The sequence below is a fragment of the Piliocolobus tephrosceles genome, chromosome 1 (assembly GCF_002776525.5).
Source record: "Piliocolobus tephrosceles isolate RC106 chromosome 1, ASM277652v3, whole genome shotgun sequence".
NCBI classification, from domain to species: Eukaryota; Metazoa; Chordata; class Mammalia; order Primates; family Cercopithecidae; genus Piliocolobus; species Piliocolobus tephrosceles.
In genome coordinates, this window is record NC_045434.1 from 53,016,247 (window position 1) to 53,038,731 (window position 22,485).

Genomic DNA, 22,485 nt, shown 5'->3' on the forward strand with positions numbered 1-22,485 from the left:
AGCAAAAATGTAAACAGAAGTCTAAAATTTGTCCCACTTGGAAATTCTTAAATTACTTGAAGAATTTATAAAGACAGGTAAGTTTGGTGAATGGTGCTGTGCCTCTACAACACAAGCTCCAAATTAACTTGTATGTTTCCTGAGATGCACCCATTGGCAAAACTTCAGAACTTTAATCAAAGTTGAGGACTGAACTATAGTTATCACTGGAGATGAAACTAAATTCAAACAAAGTACCCTAAATATGGGGATTCACTAAAATAAAGGTACCTTCCCTTACTCTTGTGGAGGTGATTATTACATATAAAATACAGGGCAAATAAATATACCTTATCTTAACCATCAGAATTACTTTCTGGCCTAAATTCTCCACGGTCATAACAGATATTGTATAAAAATATCCCATAGTAGACATGGATGCTCTGATTCAATTAATAGCAAATTAAAGTAAATCAAATCACATCTTTGACACATACAAGTAGTTTGGCCATATAAAACCTTATGCACATTCTGTCTGCTCAATGTAAGTAGTTAATAAGGACTACAATAATTGGAACAAGTCCTTCAAGGATTGGAATCCCTTACCAGAGAACTATTTACAGAAGGGGTAATTGTCACCACTTCTTCTCCATTTAATAGTCAAATTTGGCTTGTTCTTAAAATTGAACAAAAATAAGCAGAGCCTGGTAGTAGATCATCCTAAGTTTAATGCTGTGGTTCCACATATTAAGGCCACCATCACTCGGTGACATTACTGACTCCATTCAATCATCAATTTGTAAATACTTTGCAGTCATAAAGTCATAAGGATTTGACAAATATGTTCTATTAAGTGCCTCTTTTGATAGCCTCTTACACTCCTAAAAGGAGATAGCTCTTTTGGCCCCCAACAAAAATGCTTCTGTTGCTGGTGCTGCCTATGCCTCTGTAACAACACAGATACCGATCCCCACTGTTACAGGAAAAGGCTTGTAGTTTTTCTTTACCTTCAAAAGAACTCAAACTTCTCTACTTGACTACACATAGGATATTTAAACAGTTCTGCAGTCACAAACAATCCCTCTGTAAGTTCTTTACCGCATCCAAGTTTCTGTGGGAAAATAGGTATGATATTACATTGATGCCATTCTCTTCCAAGGAGATTCCTTTGACACACTCATTTAGGATGAATAAACATTCAAAAAGGAACTCACACAAAAGAATAGACCATTGCCTTGTACAAACTGCAAGGTTCCCAAGTGTAGTCAAACTTCTGAGCATTACTTGATCAAAGGCTACTTCATCATTGACAGTCTCGAGAAACAATGACCTGTCAGTATCCACAACGTTAAGACAGAGCTAACATTTTAAGGCCTTTTGGTGTTCCAGATGGAAGATATTCCTCATTAACAAGTATTACATTTTACTTAAGTCCATTTATGCTCCTACTCACAAACTGGCCTACACTGAATGAGACCCCTTAAAACAAAAGGCTCTAGAATCTCTCCAAATTGCAGTTACAACAGGCGACCACATTGTTCGCCTCTTCTACGGCCTCCTGCATCAACCATAATGGTGCTCGTGGGCTTCTGGTAGCAAAAACTTTCCTCCTTGGTTACATGCTATATACCATTAGAAAGGCAACTGCTAGTTGTATACTGAGCTCTACTGAAATCAGATGCCCTGTGCTCAGGAGTCTGCATTCAGAGGCCCATTGTGCCTTTGGTTATGAAAGTATCACCCTGCAAGTCTGACATAGCCACCAAAGACTCTATAGGAAAGGGTAAAACTTGGGCATATGCCACCTGTAGGAGGGGAATGTTTCCCCTGTCCTCAGCCCCTTGTCATATGCCATGGTACTTGAGCAAGTCACTTGTATCCTAAATCCCTTGGCAACCTAGGGAGCCCCTTGAGATTAATCAAGTGAACAGTGCATGGATGGTGGTATTGTGTTAAATGTGATGAAGTTCACTTGAGAACTGCTGCTTTTGATCCCTTAAAATGACAGACCTAACAAAGGACATGACCCAAAGGTTAGCAGGGAGTCATTTGAGCACTAGACACCCTGGATAATAACAGTTCCCACTTGCACATTTCTACAGACTCTTGGGTCACTGTCTGTGATTTGGCCCTCTGGTCCAGCCAATGGCAGAAAAAATTCCTTATCCAAGGTTGCCCTCTGCAAGGTAAAGAACTCTGGGAATCTCTTGCCTTATACATACACAAAATAATTATCAAGGTCACACGTGTCTTTACACATACATAATACAAGACTCATCAAAACAATTCTCACCACCTTCTATGTTCCAGACATCATTGTAAGTGACTAAGATATGAATTTCACTTTTCCAAAATACACAACACTGTGCTTTTGAACAAGGCATTTAAGATAACTTTCGTCTCTCTACTAACCACAGGCTACAAGCTTCATGGAGCATTTTATTAAATGAAACAAGGCACATTTCAGTCAGCTGTCCAACATCAGGGGTACACTGCAACGGTGTCTGACTCCACTTTTGATATTTGACTGCTGACAATTTTCAAGCTCTTATACAACCTTCTGCCCCATATTTGAGCAAGTTGATAAGAAAGCCTGAGCACTTCTTACTTTTTCCCTAGCAGGAAGTTTACGCTCCTTATGCATGAGAAATCTCATCTAAAACCCAAACTCTAATCACGATAAAGGCCAAAACAAAACTGATCTGCTCCCTCAGACCTACTTAGGAGTCCATCTTGCTCTCCTCACAAAAAACAAACAAACAAATAAACAAAAAACAAACAAAACTCATCAAACACTATTGGGACATGTGTGGCATCCTCAGTTTTAACATCTAAACCATATTTTGGGTGAATTCTCCACACTGCCTCTGTGGAGTGGTAAAAATTCTCCTCAGAACTATATCCAGTTTATGTAGATCATCATCAGTTCTAGGTAAATAATAATAATAAAGAAATAATGTTATACATATCTCTTCCACTTAGCACCTTATAATCTGTGAAAACAAATCAAAGGTATACAATCATAAACAATTACATAATAATTAAGGGTAAAATAATAGGTACCAAAATTAATGACAGAGGTGGTACAAATAAAATTGTGTAAAGATAGAATTAACGTAAGTGTGAACAGATTTGAAAGAATGATTCTATGTTAAGAAAGATATCTGTGACTGACTTTAGTAAATATATGTTGAGCACTTGCGCAAAGCACATGGGATACAGTAATAAAAACATAGGCATAGTTTAGAAGTAAGCTCCCAATTTCAAGTTTTATATCTCAGTATTCTTAGTTGTGGAGCAGTAAGCAGAAGAGAAATGAGAAATTAAGAATATGGGAATATATACAAAAATTAACTATCATGGAGGCCAAGGTGGATGTATTTCTCTTGGAATGAAATGAGGTGTTGGGTATTATCAACTAGCTCTTACTACAGCTTTTTTCCTTCTAATCTATGTGCCATAAAAAATATCTATCATCATAAAGATACTGAAGAAGAGGAGAATTGAGAAAATGTTATTAGTTTATTTAGCAATGCTTATGGTGGGAGTTTCAAATACAAGTCATGCATCTTGCATTCATACAAGTATGCTACAGAGGTTACCGGTGACACTGAGAAATAAATTTTCCAAATAACAATTTCTCATATTTAAGGTTTATGATCCTTCTCTAAAGTACTCATAATTTTTCAGGTGTGCTGTTCAGAAATGTATTTTAAATACTTAATAAAATTTCCTTAATTTTCTCATGTTTCTCCATCATATGGCTCCATTTATGTCACTACGACTATTTTTTAGTTGTTTTTCTTATGAAATCAGACTACTTCTGTTTCCTTCACTGTGCAGTAGTGGAATGTTTTTTATCTTTTCTGAAGGTATAGAATTGCTTTTCTTTTAAAAGTGAATGCAAACTTTAAAAATAATATTATTAGCACCAAAATTATTATTGCTGTAAATTTGGTAACTATGTTTTTGGATCTCAAGACATGTCTTTACCCATCTACTATTTATTTGGTATGGGCTATGGTGACCCAAGGTCTAAATCAGACTGGCCCAAATCAAGACTGATTTCATTATAATTAACTTTTCATTTATTAGAAATCTAAGGAATGGTTTCCCTAACCAAAGGGTTCATTTTATGTCTAGATGTCTAGAAATCACCAAATATAAAAACATATTTGATTTCTACACACAAACAAAATTAAGTATGTATGCTTATGTTTGTATATATTATGCATATTTATATATATTTGTAAAGAGTATTGCTAGACTGCTGAATCACGTTAAACTCTATAATTGACTTACAAACAAAATCAACAAAGAGAAAAGCATTGTATAAACACACAAATTCAACATACGCACACAGGCAGTCAAATGGTTTGCATCATCAGAATCACGGTTTCATTGCTAGCTCTATTAACTTAGCAGTGCAATTTATACTTTTTCAGAATTACCAAAATACATAGTCTAAAGCAATGATTTCAACATGCATGTGTGTGTATCTGAGTGTGTGTGTATGTGTGTGTGCATGTAAGTGTAGAACCTATACACTATAAGGTAGGACAGTTACTGAAATATATAGACTAAAGCAATGGTTTCAACATGCGGGGGTGGGTGGGTGTGTGTGTGTGTGTGTGTGTGTGTGTATGCATGTATGTGTAAAACCTACACACTATAAGGTAGGCCAGAAGGGCTATCACTCTATCACCTTCAGTATATTATAGTCCAGAAGAAAAGACCTAACTATGAAGTTTTCAAAAGCCATTACAGTGATTCTAATGTGAGTACAGAACCTCCCCAACCACACACAAAACATTTTAAACTCACACACAACCACACACACACACACATGCATAATTCCCTTATCCTTTGCAGCATCTAAGAACCAATGGATAAATGAGCCTGTGGAAAGAAAATTTCTATGTTACATGCAACGCTTTAATTAAAGAAAAGAATAATGTAAGAACTGGTAAATACAAATATTTGTATTCTTAAGTAAATAGTCTATCTAAAATATACTATGGATCTAAATACAACACTGCTTACAGATCATGACTTCCTTATGAAGACCCAGGGAACCTAAATCAATTTTATAATTTTCTCTTCAGTTTTCATTTTATAGAGTAGCAGCCATTTGACAGGGAACTGTGATTAAAAGCTTAATTTACTTTCTGTGGCATTGCTAAGTAGAAGAATGATCTTTAGGCAGTTTGAGACGTTAAGTGGACAGAAAGCCATGACTATGTGGTTAAATTAAGTCAAATAAATTGGATGCATTAAATAGCCTCTTGTTAGTAAGTGTGCCAGTGAGACTCTTATTAAGTTAAATTAAGTAAATAATGAAAGTAAGAAATGCTTTCCTGGGTTTGAGAATGAATGAGATTAAGAATCAGTAGAACTAGAAAATATTAGAAAAAAATTATAAAATAAGGTAAAAAGAAAGATTTAAGAGTAAAGTTTTTGTTAGAAAGAAAGTGAAACAAAATTACAGATGAGCTCAGACTTATAATATGCCTGCGAGTTTGTGCTTGTATGTTCATATGTGTGAATTAGGATACATTGAAGGTTAGTGAACACAGCTATGCTTGACTAATATTAAAGTACTTAATCACAGGAGTACTTACTTTATATATTTTATTTATAACTTTAAGTGAACTGACATGAACATTTTCTAAGGTGGTATCATGCACCCAAAAACAATGCACCAATGAGGAATGATGAAGTAAGATCTATGTTACTCTATGTGCTTTGCCACAGAATTACTTGCCTTTAACTCTGATCAACTCACTCCACACATTTCTGCCTTTCTCTACCTTGTGAAATAAGAATATATTTTTTACTTAATCTTCACTCTACTACATATAGCCAAAGTTCAGGCACAGCTAGTAAAACAGAGGGCAAGATTTAAACTCAGATCAATGTGTTCCAAGCCCAGTGCTAATTGGTCAGGCAAAAGAACTGGATAAGTGACTTGTCCAGGAATGGGACAGGGGGATAGAGTAGCTTAAAATCAGCAATAAAAATTTTTATTTGAAATAGTAGGCATCAGACATACATTACAGATGCTTCATCATGTGAATAAAGAAAAATGAACATCAATCTGGCTGCACTATGCAAGATATTGAAGAGAAGAGAGATTTGGTATATTAAATCCACCAAAATTAATTAAGTCGAAGAAAAGCCGTGAAGTTTTTATGTCAACCCTCTGAAAAACCTTTTGTTTACTTATGCATTTTAAGTACTTACCTGGATGCATTTGGTGCCTAGTGCTACTCAAATATTTGTAATTCTGGTAGATAACAAGATGGAGAGGATCTTCCAGATAAAGATTAAGTATTTGTGTTTCATGTTAAGGAATTAGAACAGATAGAGCTACAAACCCAACTTTGCCATCTATCAACATAGATGAATTGTTGAAACCACAGGAAGCAATCAACGCCCCAAGGTGATGTGTAGAAAAGACCAAAAAAACTATAAACAGCTTTTGTAGACATGTGGTTTATTTCACTTAGTGTAACCTTGTCCAGGTTCATCCATGTTGTACTCCTTCTCTCAAAAAGTCAAATTCATGGAAAAAGAGTAGGAGGGTGGTTACCATTGGCCACAGGATGGGGGAAATGGGAAGATGATGGTTAAAGATAACCTTCTATTATAAAGTGCATAAGTTCTGGAGACCTAAAGTACAGCATGGTAACTACGGTTAATATATCATGTGCTTGAAATTTGCTAAGAGAGATCTTAAGTAGTCTCACTATAATATTCTTAAGAATATTTACATACACCTTTGTTAAGTAAAATATTGTTAAGTAAAACTTTTGTTAAGTAAAACATTACATAAGTAATATTCTTAAGAGTATTTACATACACCTTTGTTAAGTAAAACAGCTTCTGAAATAAATCAGTCTAAAATCTATAACCTTTTATGTCTAATTAGAGAATGTACTAAGAATAACGTAAGGGTTCTCCTGTATAGTAGATGAAGGAGGCCTACTCTAAAAAGTTGAAAAGCAAAAGAAAACTCGTTTTCTAATCACTTTAAAAACCACGATAATATCTTGAAATATCTTTCATTATTAACTTTAATTAGCACAAAAATATTGAAACATAAACACTCCTTAGAATTTAATCTTTACAATGGCAAATTCCAGGAAATTTACTGGGGAAATATAAGTACATTAATTTGAAAGTAAAGCATTTATATGCATTTAAGTTTAATTGATTTATTTCATTTTAAAATCTGAGTATTGAATTCAATATTTTGTATTATTTTTCTTTAATAGCTCTGAATTAGCATATTACACCATTTGAGGAAAGGGAAACAAACAGAAAATACTTACTTGTGATGGTATTTTTCGAGACTGACACACGGGAGGGAAAAAGAAACACACAAAACACAGTTTAAACAATGACTAAACAATACATACATGTAACAATCAGTAACAAGGACAAAATGTAACATATACCAACGTAACAAAATCCAGTTTCATGCGTATTTGTCATAGGGTTTTTGAACCAAATTAGCTGAAGAATAAGCTATTATTTTTAAATATTCAGTCTTGTTAGATTGTTTTTGTCTAAAATTGTCATCCTAAGTTTGATAGAAAAAGTGGTGCTTGTAGAAGAAAATAAAATAATCGGTAGTAGTTTATAAAGCTACTATAGTCATAACAGAATACTTGATATAATTATTGACATTCAATAATCATTATTGGTGTTAATGTTTGTACTATTTTTTAATTTCAGATCTTACAGTAAGATTGATTTTTTCTCCTAAATATACATGTAATTAAGTTAGTTGACAGAAATATTCTGAGCTTTCAGATTGGCTATGGAATCTAAAATAATTGATTTCCTTAATCAATGTTTCATAGCTAAGTAGGGGTTATAAATAAAAATCATGCTGTCTTATTCTTCAAGTTTAAAGAACAACAGTCTATTCATTTTTGAATAGGTGAAAGTAACATTTTCAAGTATATTATTTGATGTAATATAACTTGTAATGTAACTCATTTAGTATTAGTATTATAAGTATTATAATGGTATTATCTATAATTGAAAATATACAAAATGCCTAATAAACATTTGATTGTGGGTTTCTTGAAACTATTTCAGAATTCCTTATACATGACATAATGTAATAAATGTTGTTTGAGAGAATAATAGCAAAGAATGGACAGGTAGAATTTTAAAACCAATCAATCCTAAGCCTTATTAAAATAATCTTAATAAGATTTTGTAATAGGTAAATTCATATCTTAATAATATATTTTAAATGCTACTTCCCATTCTAATAGTAAAGTGTTAATGATTGGCAGATGAGACAATGCTTATTCCACTATGCACATTTTTGGAAGCTACAAGATTTATTCACTATAAAAGTGACCAAAATTCAGGGTAACACATTCCACAAATTTACTGCATACACTATAAATGATGTTGGTACATTAATATGCTTTAAAAGATGTTTTTCTGGTTTCTAGTAAAATGTTCACTGGTTATAGTATACTTCAAACAAATGAGATTTTCTGCACACTGAAAAACTGGAGGCAAACCTAGGTTTACCTTTTCTTAACCAAAGGACAAATACGCTTAATAATTTAGAATTGTTCAGATTTTGGAAAGTTAATACTATGTTATATGCTATATGGTAGATAATACCCCCAGTGGAACCTGGGCATCCTTTATTTTCAAAAATTAATATTTCTGCAATGAAAAGTATAAATATTCACTCTAAATGAAATAAATAAACATTATAAATAATCTCATGAAAATTAAGGTGAGGTTTTGCCACTAAATGACTTCAGGGAGCCTTTTTGCATTTTATAATTTTGTATTATGGATTGAGAAGGAAAATACTGACCCTTTTTGTCCACTAAGAGTAATATGTGTCCCTGTCCTTCCTGTATATATTTTTCAAACCAGGAGTATCTGATGTTTGTTGAAATTCCCTGAACTAGAAACATATAGATGGTGGTAGAAGTTCTCCTGGCACGGAGGACATATGATTAATTAAGAATGGGCAGTTCCATCTCTACTCTGTTTTCCATAGGCTGGTTTTCCAGCCACTGTGTGCACCCTCAGTTTATTCTCTGCTTGTGTTTGTGTGACTTCTCCTCTCACTAATCTACACCACATCAGAAAAAAATGAGATAGTATTCCAGGCTTTCTATAAATGTTACTAGTTTTGATTATCAATGTTCTTTACCAACATTTATGTTTTTAAAAATGTCAGCTAAACATTAGGCAGTGCTTCTCCCACCCCCACAGCCAAAGCAGTTATATCAGAGATATAGCAAATGATAACTTTTGTTTTCTCTACTCAGAATGTGGGAAGATATTAAAGACAGGCTAGAAAATGATGTGGCATGAAAACCTGCATCTGCCTTTAAAAGTTTTTTTTTTTTTAATTTCATGAATAAACCAGAAAGCAAAGCCTGAAGTCTTTATATTATGTGTTTATCCTTATATAAGCTGTTGATATTTAATAAACGTTCTTCATAGTACAGAGTAGAATTTAGTACTTAAATGTGTATATACTAAATAAATAATTAATGAATGGGTATGATATCACTACATTATGCCTATATATCTATTAGTGTTTTTATTAGTTATACACGCATGGTTTGAACAGTCAGAAAATGTTATAGCTTGTTTACAAAAATAGCAGCTTATAGCATAATCTCTCTTAATTCCCTCTCATAAGACCCATCTACTTTTGTGTCTTAGTTGGATATGTTGTTCTTTCTCTCTCTGTTTCTATAGAATATGCCTATTATTTCATGCTTTTTTCACTTTCTGCTTTTATCTATTGACTTCTCACTCTGCAATGAGAGTCGTTAACAATCTTTTCCATATAATCCACTACGTTTGCCCTCATCATCTCAAAATAGTTTAACACAATTTTTATTGGATCAAAATTCAGGACATACTATGATTAAGTATACTTTACAGATGAGATATATAGATATGTGGTTAGTATTCATTTCCTGTACACATTCTTTATTGTTGATAATGGTGTTATATTCCTAAAGTCAATAATTGCTTTATTGTATTAATTGCTTTGATATGTACTTAGATACATGCAATAATTTATCCTGAACTCTTTGGCTACTGTCTAATATTAATTCAAAACATTGAGATACATCAGGAAGTCTATAGATTTAATCTTCCTAAAGAATTCTCTCTGAAGCCTTCTGACCTGCTCTAGGTCTCCCTTTGTGCCTGGGGGTCTTTTCATCACCATCCTGTTGATCTCCTTTACTTCATTATTGTCACTGGTTTCCATAAAACATCTGGTTTCCTGAAGATCATTATTTCTCCCTCATTTTACTTATTCATTTTGGTGGTAGTAGTTTCCTTAGAGAGCAGACATGGGAAGGATATTTTTGGAGAATACGTATAATCAACATCTGATTTATTCAACTCTTACACAAGTTTGCATTGACTGGATAAAAAATTCTAATTTGAAAATAATACTTTCTTAAAATCTTGAGAGAATTGTTCCATTTTCTTCTAGTTCGTGGTATTGCTGTTGAGAAAACCCAAATAGGACCTTACATGTGACCTATCCTATGGTCTCCTGCTCATCTCTCTGAAAGATTTTAGGATCCTCTCCTTACCTTCAGTGTTTTGAAAGGTGATGATGTGATTCACTGTTTAACTCACTGTTGTGGACACATGGTAACCCTTACCATTTGGAAACTAACACACTACTGATTTTTCTAGAATTATTTTAGTAATATTTCTTCAATTTGTGTGCATTTCCTCTTCCTTGAAATCTTATGATTAAAATCTTAGAACTTCTAGATTAGTTCTCTAATTTTATCTCTTCTTTACTCTTTGTCCATGTTTTGAATTCTTGCTCTAGTTTATTAATAACTTCCTGAACTTCATATTATAAGCTTTTTCACTTCTGTTGGGAATTTTTAGTTGTCTTCTTAGAGTAAATGATTAATAATGTATCTGAAAGCTCTAGGTGAGATTCTTTTTATTGCTGCATTTCATGGTGATCTGGCTAGATTACTAAACTTTAAGAATCTCCCCCATCTGTATTTTTAGGCCCTTCCACTTGGATTGGTCAGTTTTTCTAGGAGAGAGTCTTCCAATCTGCTGAAGTGTAAAGTGTACAGAATATATCTTTTAACTTAGCATTCAGAATTCAGTGTGATACTTCTAGCCCTCAACTCTTTCCAGGGTCCACAGGCCACAGACCACTTCCATAGACTAAACCTTTAATATATGTTCATTTAGGAGAGAGTGACAGAAGCAAAGATTTCTGAACTGTTGAGGAAAATCGAGATCTGACAGAAAACTAAGCAAAAATATAGACTCTCCGATAGTAATTACTGAATGAAATTTCTACTTCCTGAAATCTAGTGTCTTTCTTTAAATTCAAGTAAGAGAACAGGGCCGTTTTGAATACTGATGGTTATTTAAATTTCAAAACTTTGTTTTCTAATCATCTGGTATTTGAGAGACATGGTGAATTGTCAGAGTCAATTTTATTTTGTTAGATCCACTAAGCTCTTTTTCTGTGTTTTTATATAATCTGAAAAAAAAATAATGTTTTCTTCTTTAAATACAAAAAAATCTCAATGTCTTTATTGGGTTAAGATTTAATTGATGTTCCGCTCTACTATTTTTGTTAAAGATTAATGTAAGAGACATGCACTTTAATGGTACTTTTTCATCTTGCAAAAGTACATCTTGCAAAGATAGATATTACTCATCATGTATCTAAAATCTCCAAATTCAGGAAGCAAATAATATACTCATTCTTTTAACAAATGACCAAGAAAAACAAATCTTTTGCAAGATGAATTTTATCCTTTCATAGAGATCACATATCGCTATTTTTTACCTTATTTACCAGGAAATTAAAAATAGAAGTCAGGCTCAACTATAGCACTCAGGGTATGCTAGTAGAATATATTAATTTCTCTGTTCCTATTAAAACATTTTGTTGTAAAAAGTGCTTAATGTTTCTATTGTTTATCTTCGTTAGTTGCCTCAATTCTTTCTACAATAGGCAGAATTTAATTTAATAAAAATATGAGTGCTAGAAGATGGATTGAATTCAGTACAGAAAAACAAGAGGTATTATTTTTATTTAAAAACAGTGTCCTTTTATCATCCCAATGATATATATTTTTAATATAATCTAGATATTTGAGAAATTACAAGCATTTTAATGAGATGATCTTTACTTGGTATGGGCAGAGTTGACTAAATGTGGTTAAATACTCCTTGATGACAATTCAAATACCCAGTTATCCTTTTCCTATCTGCAATGCCAACAGCACAAAAAGTCTTTTCATAATATATGGACATTATTATAATACATAATACTGACATGGACATGGAGTTGACCAAGGCCAGAAATTTACTGCGTTGCAATTCCCAAAGCATATATGTGAGATTAAAAAAAAAAACAAACATGGCAACACTCTACCATATGAAAATCTTCTTTGTACTTGCTATGGTCAAATAAGAAATTATTTGTATAGACTGAATATTTGTTCTCCATCACCACACAATGCATATGTGAAAACCTAATCCTCAGTGTTGATGATATTTGAAGGTGGGGCTTTGGGAAGGTGATTAGATCATGACAGAGCCTTATAAAAGAAGACTCAGAGAGATCCCCTTCCCTTTCCACCAGGTGAGAATTCAGTGAGAAGATGGCCATCTAAGAACCAGGAAACAGGTCCTCACCAGACATGTAATCAACCGGTCCCCTGATCTTGGACTTCCCAGCCTTCAAAACTGTGAGAGTTAAATTTCTGTTGTTTACAAGCCACCCAGTCCATGGTTTTTTGTTATAACAGCCTGAATAGATCATGATCGTGCTTAACTGCTTGGGTATGAAAGCACTTGATCTTCTCTTAATCTTTAATTAAATAATATTGTTTTAAATCCAGTATTCTTAAAATTTTACGCCTATCTAGACAAACATCTTACATATTTAACTGTCTGGTTTGTTTTCCAGTCAATCATTCCTAATTTTGTCTTGATTCATCTCATTCTTTGCCATGTGAACAACAACCACCACAGGAAAAGAAAAACTCAGACTCAGCAGGAGAGATGGCAGCAAAACTTCATTTAAAAAAAAATTTTATGATTATTAATATTTGAGATGAAGTCTCGCTCTGTCACCCAGGCTGGAGTGCAGTGGCACAATCTTGGCTCACGGCAACCTCTGCCTCCCAGGTTCAAACAATTCTTCTGCCTCAGCCTCTTGAGTAGCTGGGACTACAGGTGCGCACCACCACATCCGACTTATTTTTGTATTTTTTTTTAGTAGAAATGCAGTTTCATCATATTGGCCAGGCTGATCTCGAACTCCTGACTTTGTGATCCATCTGCCTAGGCCTCCGAAGGTGCTGGGATTACAGGCGTGAGCCACTGTACCTGGCCACAAAGCTCCATTTAACACTCCTGAAGGAAGCTACAGTAAAACCACCAAGAAGCACCTGAGAAAAACTAACCTATTTTCTGCTGGTAACTTACATAAGTGTCAAACTATAAATTTTAACAGCAACAACGAGAATCTACCCCATTATCCTTATGCTTTCTATAAAGTTCTTTTCTATAGGGATTTGTTAATTTTGTCACGAGGTGGTTTAATGATCATATAAATTACTGAAATGCATGTGTCTGAAATGAGCCACATAGTTGAGGTAATTTTGTATCAGACCAAAAAAGAAATGGCTAGCCAAAATTTCTTTTTAATTTGTAATAACTTTGGAGTGTCTGAAGAAAAAAAATTGTCGAGAATACAAACCATAATTTACGCTAAATAATTTTATAGATATTGATAGAATGATGCGTTCATCCAAAATCTTTATTTCAGAAAAGAGTCTAACCTAAAAGGTGATATTATACTAAGGCTATAAAAACTACTTTGAACAACATGAACCACATGAAGTGACCAAATCAAAATGCAAATATGTTTTCAGCTTCATGAACTTATCAGAGATTCTCCTTCCATACTAGCAGGATCAAGTTTGCTGTTAAATTTACTGAGGTTTACTTTGGGAAGATCTGACACTACTCTTAGAGTTTTCTTTTGGCTTTAGAGTGGTCACCCATCTACAGATTGAGAAATGAGAATTTTAACACTTACTAAATTATCTTTGTTTTGCTTCCTTCAAAATGATAATATATGCAGTAGGGGCATATATTAGAAATCCAGGTTGCTTGCCCTGAGAACTTTTCTTATTTGTCAGAACCTCAAGGTTATTTATAGTTAATTTGCTTCCTGATAATCTTCCGGAAACAGCTAATCCTAGATCTACAAAAGTCATCTAAAGCCCAACATCCATAGACTTAGAACAGCCGCTTAGCCAACAATATTTTTTGGAATACTGACATAGTTGAGTAAAACAAATAGTTGAAAAAAATTTGCTTCTGAGATTTAACACTACGTATTTAGGTAGCATTCTTTTTCACTTTCATTGCATTTCTTAGAAATCCGTTTATAAACTTATGAATGATTGCACTCATCAGATTAAACATTAAAACAAGAATATATTGTTATGTCCAAACCTCAGATGTAGTAAGTTTCTGAGACTCGGTCCTGTAGATTCCAATGGGTACATCTCCAGTAGAAGAACACAACTTCTGATAAAGTCTGGCGTAAGTTCTGATCCATAAGTCATCCGCAGTGATTTTCATCTATAATACACACAAATTATTTACATATTAAATGTGTCAGAAATAGAAACCTAGTGGTACCTTTTCACTTCTTTATTTATTTATTTTTATAGGGGGCAAGGTCTCACTCTGTCACCCAGGCTATAATGCAACAGTGCAATCACGGCTCACTGCAGCCGCAACCAACATCCCTGGCTGAAGCGTTTTTCACTTCTTAAAGGCAGAAAGTATTAGCGTTTGGAAATCTCCAAGTAATATTTCATGCTTATCCATGTATTAAATTTATTTATTATGCATCACCAAACTTAAGAAATCCAAGTACTCAATTTAGGGCAGTATGACATTATATTAGTTTGATATCAGTGGGCAATAGAGCACTGGTAATTGGGAAATATAAAGCATATGGAAACTATTCTGCATGCTGCAATAACTGGAGGCTGCCACTGGTATTTAATGTACAGGGTCTGCTGATGTTACCAAATGTAAAGTGCAAAAGACACTCTAGTATCATAATGACTTGTTCCACCCAATGTTCTAATAATGCCCATATTGAGAAAGATGAATAGTAGAATAAGCATAGTGATAGAAGACAGGAAACAAAAATTGTAGTCCCCCTTTTCTTCTTGTAAATCTGAACTATTACCAAATCATTTCATTCAGTATACTTGGACAAAGTATACTTATCTATAAAACAAAGGAGTTAAATAGCATGATCACCATTTTCCTGGACAGTATAGTATCCCATGGCAGTCTCAAATTGCCAGTTAATAAAAAAAAATTCATTCAATGTTTTTTTTTTTTTTTTGAGACAGAGTCTTGCTCTGTTGCCCAGGCTGGAATGCAGTGAAGCCATCTCGGCTCACTGAAAGCTCCACCCCGCCAGGTTCACGTCATTCTCAGCCTCCCGAGTAGCTGGGACTACAGGTGCCCACCACCACGCCCAGCTAATTTTTTGTATTTTTGGTAGAGACGGGGTTTCACCGTGTTAGTCAAGATGGTCTCCATCTCCCGACCTTGTGATCCGCCTGCCTCAGCCTCCCAAAGTGCTGGGATTACAGGCGTGAGCCACCTCAACCAGCCAAATTCATTCAACATTTTATACAAAATGACTATTTATTATGATTACTAAGTAAAAATAATATGTTTTCCCTGAAATTTTTAAAGGAATTTAAAAAATTCAAATGCAACTCTGTATTCCTTCACAATACAAAAAATAACATATGACATGGAAGAATTAACAAAGTATATGGTAGATAGATTTCAAAACCTTCTATCACAACAATCTTCTATTACAGAGATTATTAACTTACAGAACAAAGAAACCCAGATCCTGGTGTAGTGTCCAGTCCCAACAGAAGTCTCGTGATAGAAATCATATAATCCTTCACAAATGACTGCAATATAAACAAACGAACAATACATAAATGTATATTTATATATAATGTGTATGACATGTGTAGAACAGCTAGAAGTGTGAACATCTTCTAAAAGATTATTTCTCATATCACATTATTAACCTTCCATACAAAAGTAAATTTAATCTATCTTGTTAGTATCCTAGATAGACACGTATAGTCAAGCTGTTCATAAGGAAACATAGGAAATCATTTTTATCTAGAAATATCTAACTATACATATATTTTATGTGTGTTATTAGGCATGATAAAAACATTTTTAGAATTTTTAAAGGAAAAACCCCAAACGAAATGGTGACTGTCATAAAAACTTGGAACAATTAAAATAAATTTTCAATGAAAAATTTTAGTCTTTTTTTAGAATTAAGCTCTAAGCTAGTGAAGTAAATTTCTAAACTATATTTATTATTTATTATTGCATATTCTCCTTCCACATTCATGATAGGGCCTTTTATTTATTTATTTATTTATTTGAGATAGAGTCTTGCCGTGTTATCCAGGCTGGAGTGCAGTGGCATGATCTCAGCTCACTGCAGCCTCCACTTCCCAGGTTCAAGTGATTGTCTTGTCTCAATCTCCCAGGTAGCTGAGACGACAGGCATGTGCCATGGAGCCTGGCTGATTTTTGTATTTTTAGTAGAGACAAGATTTCCCATATTGGCCAGGCTGATCTAGAACTCCCGACCTCAATGGTAGCCTGCCTTGGCCACCCCAAAATGCTGAGATTACTGGCATGAGCCAACACACCAGGACTAAAATTGAGTCTTTAAAAAATAAAGGCAGTAGCTCACGCCTATAATCTCAGCACTTTGGGAGGCCGAGGCAGGCGGATCACAAGGTCAGGAGATTGAGACCATCCTGGCTAACATGGTGAAACCTCGTCTCCACTAAAAATACAAAAAATTAGCTGGGCGTGGTGGCAGGTGCCTGTAGTCCCAGCTACTTGGGAGGCTGAGGCATGAGAATGGCGTGAACTGGGCAGGCAGAGCTTGCAGTGAGCCAAGATCGTGCCATTGCACTCCAGCCTGGGTGACAGAGCGAGACTCCGTCTCAAAAAAACAAACAAAAAAATAAATAAAATGAAATAAATAAATAGAATCATCACATTTCCCTGGGGTGACAGTGCATCTCTTATACTATTGGAAAGTTTGAAAACTGGAATAGTCTTTACAGACATGGACCATTTTGTTAGTAAGCAATTAAAGAAAATGTGACTGAAAATAATTTCCAATCGTTCAAGAACCATTGACAATAGATCAAAAGTCCCACTGAAGAGAAATTATGCTCTGGATTTTACTAATTCAGAAGTCCTCTACTTAAGTGTTTTTCAAAAAAGTCACAAAATAGTTATGAATTATGACAGCAATTTTTTAAAAAATGAAATATAATATATTCAGTAAGATAGAAAATAGTACAGCAAATTACAAGCAGAAAGGGTAAGTGTTGTTCAGTTATACCTACCTACATACATACATACATACACACACACAAACACAAATGCCGGTATGTATTGAAATGCAAAATATGTTTACTGTGTTAAAATATAAGACTTTAGGCTGAGCACCGTGGCTCACGCTTGTAATCTCAGCACTTTGGGAGGCCAAGGTTGGCGGATCCCCTGAGGTCAGGGGTTCAAGACCAGCCTGACCAACATGGTGAAAGTCGTCTCTATTAAAAATACAAAAATTAGCCAGATGTGATGGTGCACGCCTATAATCTCAGCTATTTGGGAGCCTGAGGCAAGAGAATTGTTTGAACATGGGAGGTGGAGGTTGCAGTGAGCCGAGATCGCACCACTGCCCTCCAGACAGGACGACAGACTGGACTCTGTCAAAAAAAAAAAATATATATATATATATATATATATATATATTTATATATATATAGTTATTTTATATATATAGTTTTATATATATATATAGTTCTAGTTCACTTTTTCTTTAGAAGTTTCAGAAAGTCATGCAATTTCCTGTATCTCTATTTATAACATAAACGTGAGGCAAAAATAAAGAGAAAGAAAAAACTACTGCTTTCCATTTCTATAGAAAAGTTTTTCTTCTGTTTAACTTATACATTAGATTTTGTTACAAGATTTTATTTAAACAGAGGATACTGTGGCTAAAAAAATCTTAAAACTACTGGTACATAATTGCACCCAAGCATTTGGCTCCTATTGATATAAAATCTTTAGTTTCAACACTGCTCTTCAAATAAACCTTCCCCTGCAATTTAATCTCTTTGAGAGATCAGAAGTATGTGTGTGTGGTAACAGTGTTTGGAGTGGGAGGCCGGCCTCCTGTAGTACCCAGATAATATGTCTGGAAACTTTAGGGATAATAGGGGTGTATTTGTTCTACTTTGCTGTGTTTGCTCCAGCATTCATCTAACATGAGCAGATGGTTCCTGACATTGCTAGAGGCATACTCATAGGCAAAATTAGCTCAAAGTTCTGCAGAAAAGCTTTAACTCTCTTTGGATTAGTTTGTTCAGTCAAGCAATTATAGAAGACAGTACATAAATAAGCAAAAAGAATAGGTACAATAAAATGCTGAAATGCTTAATTTGAGATTAATGTTATCAAATAATTTAAAACTCTACGAATATATCTTTCTTCTTAATGGAAATATTTAGAGATTGATTACTTGAATCAGAGAAAATGAAATAGTACTGCTGTTCAGTTTCTGGCAGAGACAAAAAAGATGGTATTAGTATGAACAAACATCTCTGCAAACCTCTTAGCTATGATAAAACAAAAAAGTTAACTTGGCATTCAGGAACAAACTCAATCGTTTTTAGTTGTAGTCTTTTCATATTTTTCTAAAATAGGCAAGAATCAGTGGATTCTTAAAATGTCCTTAGTTTATCAGTTTATTGACATCAATTTGGTATTTCATTTCAAACCTGAAAAAAATGTATACCATAAGGAATGCTGTTTGTCTTAAGTCGGTAATTATCTATGACTTTTTTTAATCCACTAATATGCTTGGAGTAACATGCAAAATGTACTAAAATGTATTACATATATTAAAATTGCCGAACACTGGCACAAAAGAATGCCTGAAATAATTTCCATAGGTCACTTTAAAAAATAATATTTTTTCTTACAAAATGTTTCATAGGAGCATTTATGTCAATTATGTACATGAAATAAAATACTGAATTACTTCTGGAGCCAATTTTAAGTTAATAGCTGCATGTGAAACACTAGAAGTACTATTCATTTAAATAAAATCTAAATAAAACAGAAAACAACCACCATTTTAGAGAGAAAAAAAGAAATATTGTATACCTGATACAGCAGAGTGTCCAACATACTGATGCTAAACACCCTCCCAGCAGCAAAAGGCAGTCGAAACATAAAGGCTAAGTTAGAGCCTCTCTCCCGTTCTTTCTGTTCAGAAATTTGAGATAGAAAAATTTGTGAGCATTCCATATTTCATTCATTTCTGCCTCAGTAAATTGTGTTGACATATGTAAAAAAAAATCTTATCATGTGGTTCTTGGCTATAAATGTGTCATTACTTCACTGATAATTATATTTTTCAAATTGCCCTTTTGTTTTCACAACCACATTTTCTTAGTTAAAGCATCCAATAGTGAAGAAGGGTTAATATTTTTTGTGCATTAAGCATGTATTTACTCTTCACACAAGAAGAGACATCATAATGGAAACAAATAAAAATGATTGAATCAAATGTTAAAAACAAAACAAAACAAAACAAAACAAAAAAACCTAAGGTCACACAATGTACCATAACACTGCAAAGACCTGCTTTTAAATATTCTCATGGGTGAGAACAAAAAAATAGGGAGACAGGCACCTGTTATGGTCTGAATGTTCGTGTCCCCTCAAAATTCATACATTGAAATTCTAATCCCCAAGGTAATAGTATTAGGAAGTAAAGCCTTTGGGAGATGATTAGGTCATGGAGGTGGAACCCTCATGAATGCAATTAATGCCCTTTTAAAAAAGAGAAACTCTTTGCCCCTTCTACCATGTGCCATCTATGAACTAGGAAATGGGCCCTCACCAGACACCAAATCTCCCAGCACCTTGAATGTGGAATCCCCAGCCTCCAGACTGAGAAATAAACATCTGGAGTCTATCAACCACCCAGTCTACAGTACTCTGTTCTAGGAGCCCTAACAGACTAAAACAGGCTTTGTACATCCAGGAGTCTCTAGCTGTTCATCATCTTAGTTTCATTTCTCCACCTAACTGATAAATTGCACTTGCTATATCAGTTTGCAATCAATCTTCTGTATATCATACACACACACACACACACATCTAAATTGTTTATGTATTTTTGAAGGCTTATGAGTTGAGGGGTTTTATGATGTATGATGGTTTCTTTTTAAAACTTCTGTTGCAATTTTTTTTCCTTTAATAAATGAAGGTGTGAGAGCAAATGTCAAATCTGTTTAAGTTTTGAAGAGTTTCTTGAGAATGTAAGTTAACCTTCTATTTAACAAATGGCAACCTCAAAAATTCTAGTTTCTTTTGTTGACAAATTCCCTTTACTAGGAATACTTATACAGCTGAGAAAATAAGAAATCAACCTTCACTGCTTGAGGCAACAGAAGCAAGCTCCTGTTTCTAATGTAACAAATTTGTGAGTTCTCATGGAAGGGAAGCCTTCCATCTCACATGCATCTATAGTACCTATCTAGTTGAGATGACTATCACTATAAGAGCATCTTCACTTGAGATATAGGGAGAAGGTAAGGCAAAGGATAGGAAAGTGGTTCCACATTTTTGTCTATGTTTATGAAATCATAATATATTCTCTGATTTACAAACCTAGGTGTTAAGAGTGCTTAACTTGGCCGGGCGCAGTGGCTCAAGCCTGTAATCCCAGCACTTTGGGAGGCCGAGACGGGCGGATCACGAGGTCAGGAGATCGAGACCATCCTGGCTAACACGGTGAAACCCCGTCTCTACTAAAAAGAATACAAAAACTAGCCAGGCGAGGTGGCGGGCGCCTGTAGTCCCAGCTACTCGGGAGGCTGAGGCAAGAGAATGGCGTGAACCCAGGAGGCGGAGCTCGCAGTGAGCCCAGATCCTGCCACTGCACTCCAGCCTGGGCGACAGAGCGAGACTCCATTTCAAAAAAAAAAAAAAAAAGAGTGCTTAACTTGAACAGCTCATGTGAGTGGCTTGGAGATGACTGGAATTAGCTGTTCTTACTGTGAGATAGGTAGGTTTTCCCGTGAATTTGAGGGCAAATCTAGTTCTCGATGTGTAAGAAGTATGCTGGAGAAAACCAAGCCATGATATGTTAAACCCAAGTTAAAGGGAATAGATAGAATAAAGTGCTGGAACCCCTGAGAATATGATGCTATGTTTACTCTTCAGAACAAGCAAGCAAACAAACAAACATTCCTTGGTTCAACTACATTACCATTTCACACACTACATTTTCAAATACAGAACAGTTTTGTAACCTACAGTGCTTATCCTGTGGGAAATGAACTCTTCCCATCTCCACACATCTGAATCCTATTGATATCACCTTAAACAGCAACGCTAATTAAAATTAGTTTCATTCACTATTAAAGGCCCCAAACACCAATGTATTCATTTGTGCATTAAAGTAGTCACTTAATAAATATGTGTTGAGAACGTACTTTGTGTAGGGCATCAATCATCCTCAGTGCTAGGAATACAGAGCTCCTATATAGAACTAAAAGAATCTTACCAGTTAATAGAAGTATTATATGTTGAATATGGGCCAGGAGCTAGTTATACAAATGGAGATAATTTTCTTGTCTGCAAGAACTTACACTGTTGTGAATGGTACCAATAGCAAAATAGGCAAAAATACTTGGGTGAATATATGTAATAATTAGGCAGTAGTACATACTTAGGAAGGGTACCTAGCCTATTCTTTTGGTAGAAAAGCCAGAGAGCTGAATTAGAGGGATGTCTAAGTTGAGACCTAAAACTGAGCAGAAATTAGCCAGTAAATTTGGGAAGAGTGAGTGATAAGCAGAAAGCTATAAGCAGAATGCCCAGCATGTTCTAATGGAAGTAAAAAACAAAAAAAGCTTGAGAGACTTCAGGAACTACAAACTATCCAACATGAATATACCATAGAGTTTAAGTGTATGGGTTGAATGGAGAGGTCAGAAATGAGACTGGAGCAATAACTTTGGACTAGGTCTTAAAGTACCAGGATATGTTTGAGAATAGTGGGGATGCAATTAAGAATTATACTGAAAAATAATGATATAAATTGAGACTGTCTGAGAAATAACAAAACATATGGTTACCCTGCTTTGAAACTATGTTAAGTATTTTGAATTTCATCTTAAGGGCAATGGGGAAAAACTAAAGTGTTTTTAAGAGGAGGAGTGACCTGATCTTGTTTTTAGGATGCTCACTTTGATGACAATATGGAAAATGGCTTGTGAATGAGGAGGTGGCATGGGAAAA

At 34.5% G+C, this 22,485-nt stretch overlaps 1 protein-coding gene across 3 annotated transcripts in view; it reads right to left on the reverse strand.

Moving 5' to 3' along the window:
* Positions 1 to 22,485, reverse strand: part of KCNT2 (potassium sodium-activated channel subfamily T member 2) — a 281,008-nt gene that overhangs the window by 51,583 nt on the left and 206,940 nt on the right. For 2 of the 3 annotated variants that reach the window (XM_031934293.1, XM_031934287.1), the window contains 3 exons: positions 19,336 to 19,437; positions 15,942 to 16,025; positions 14,524 to 14,652 (listed from right to left, as the gene is read on the reverse strand). In XM_031934293.1, the coding sequence (XP_031790153.1) occupies positions 14,524 to 14,652; positions 15,942 to 16,025; positions 19,336 to 19,437 (315 nt within the window). Of the gene's footprint in view, positions 1 to 7,313; positions 7,335 to 14,523; positions 14,653 to 15,941; positions 16,026 to 19,335; positions 19,438 to 22,485 lie in introns of all 3 variants that reach the window. The other variant, XM_031934298.1, reaches the window with a different exon arrangement.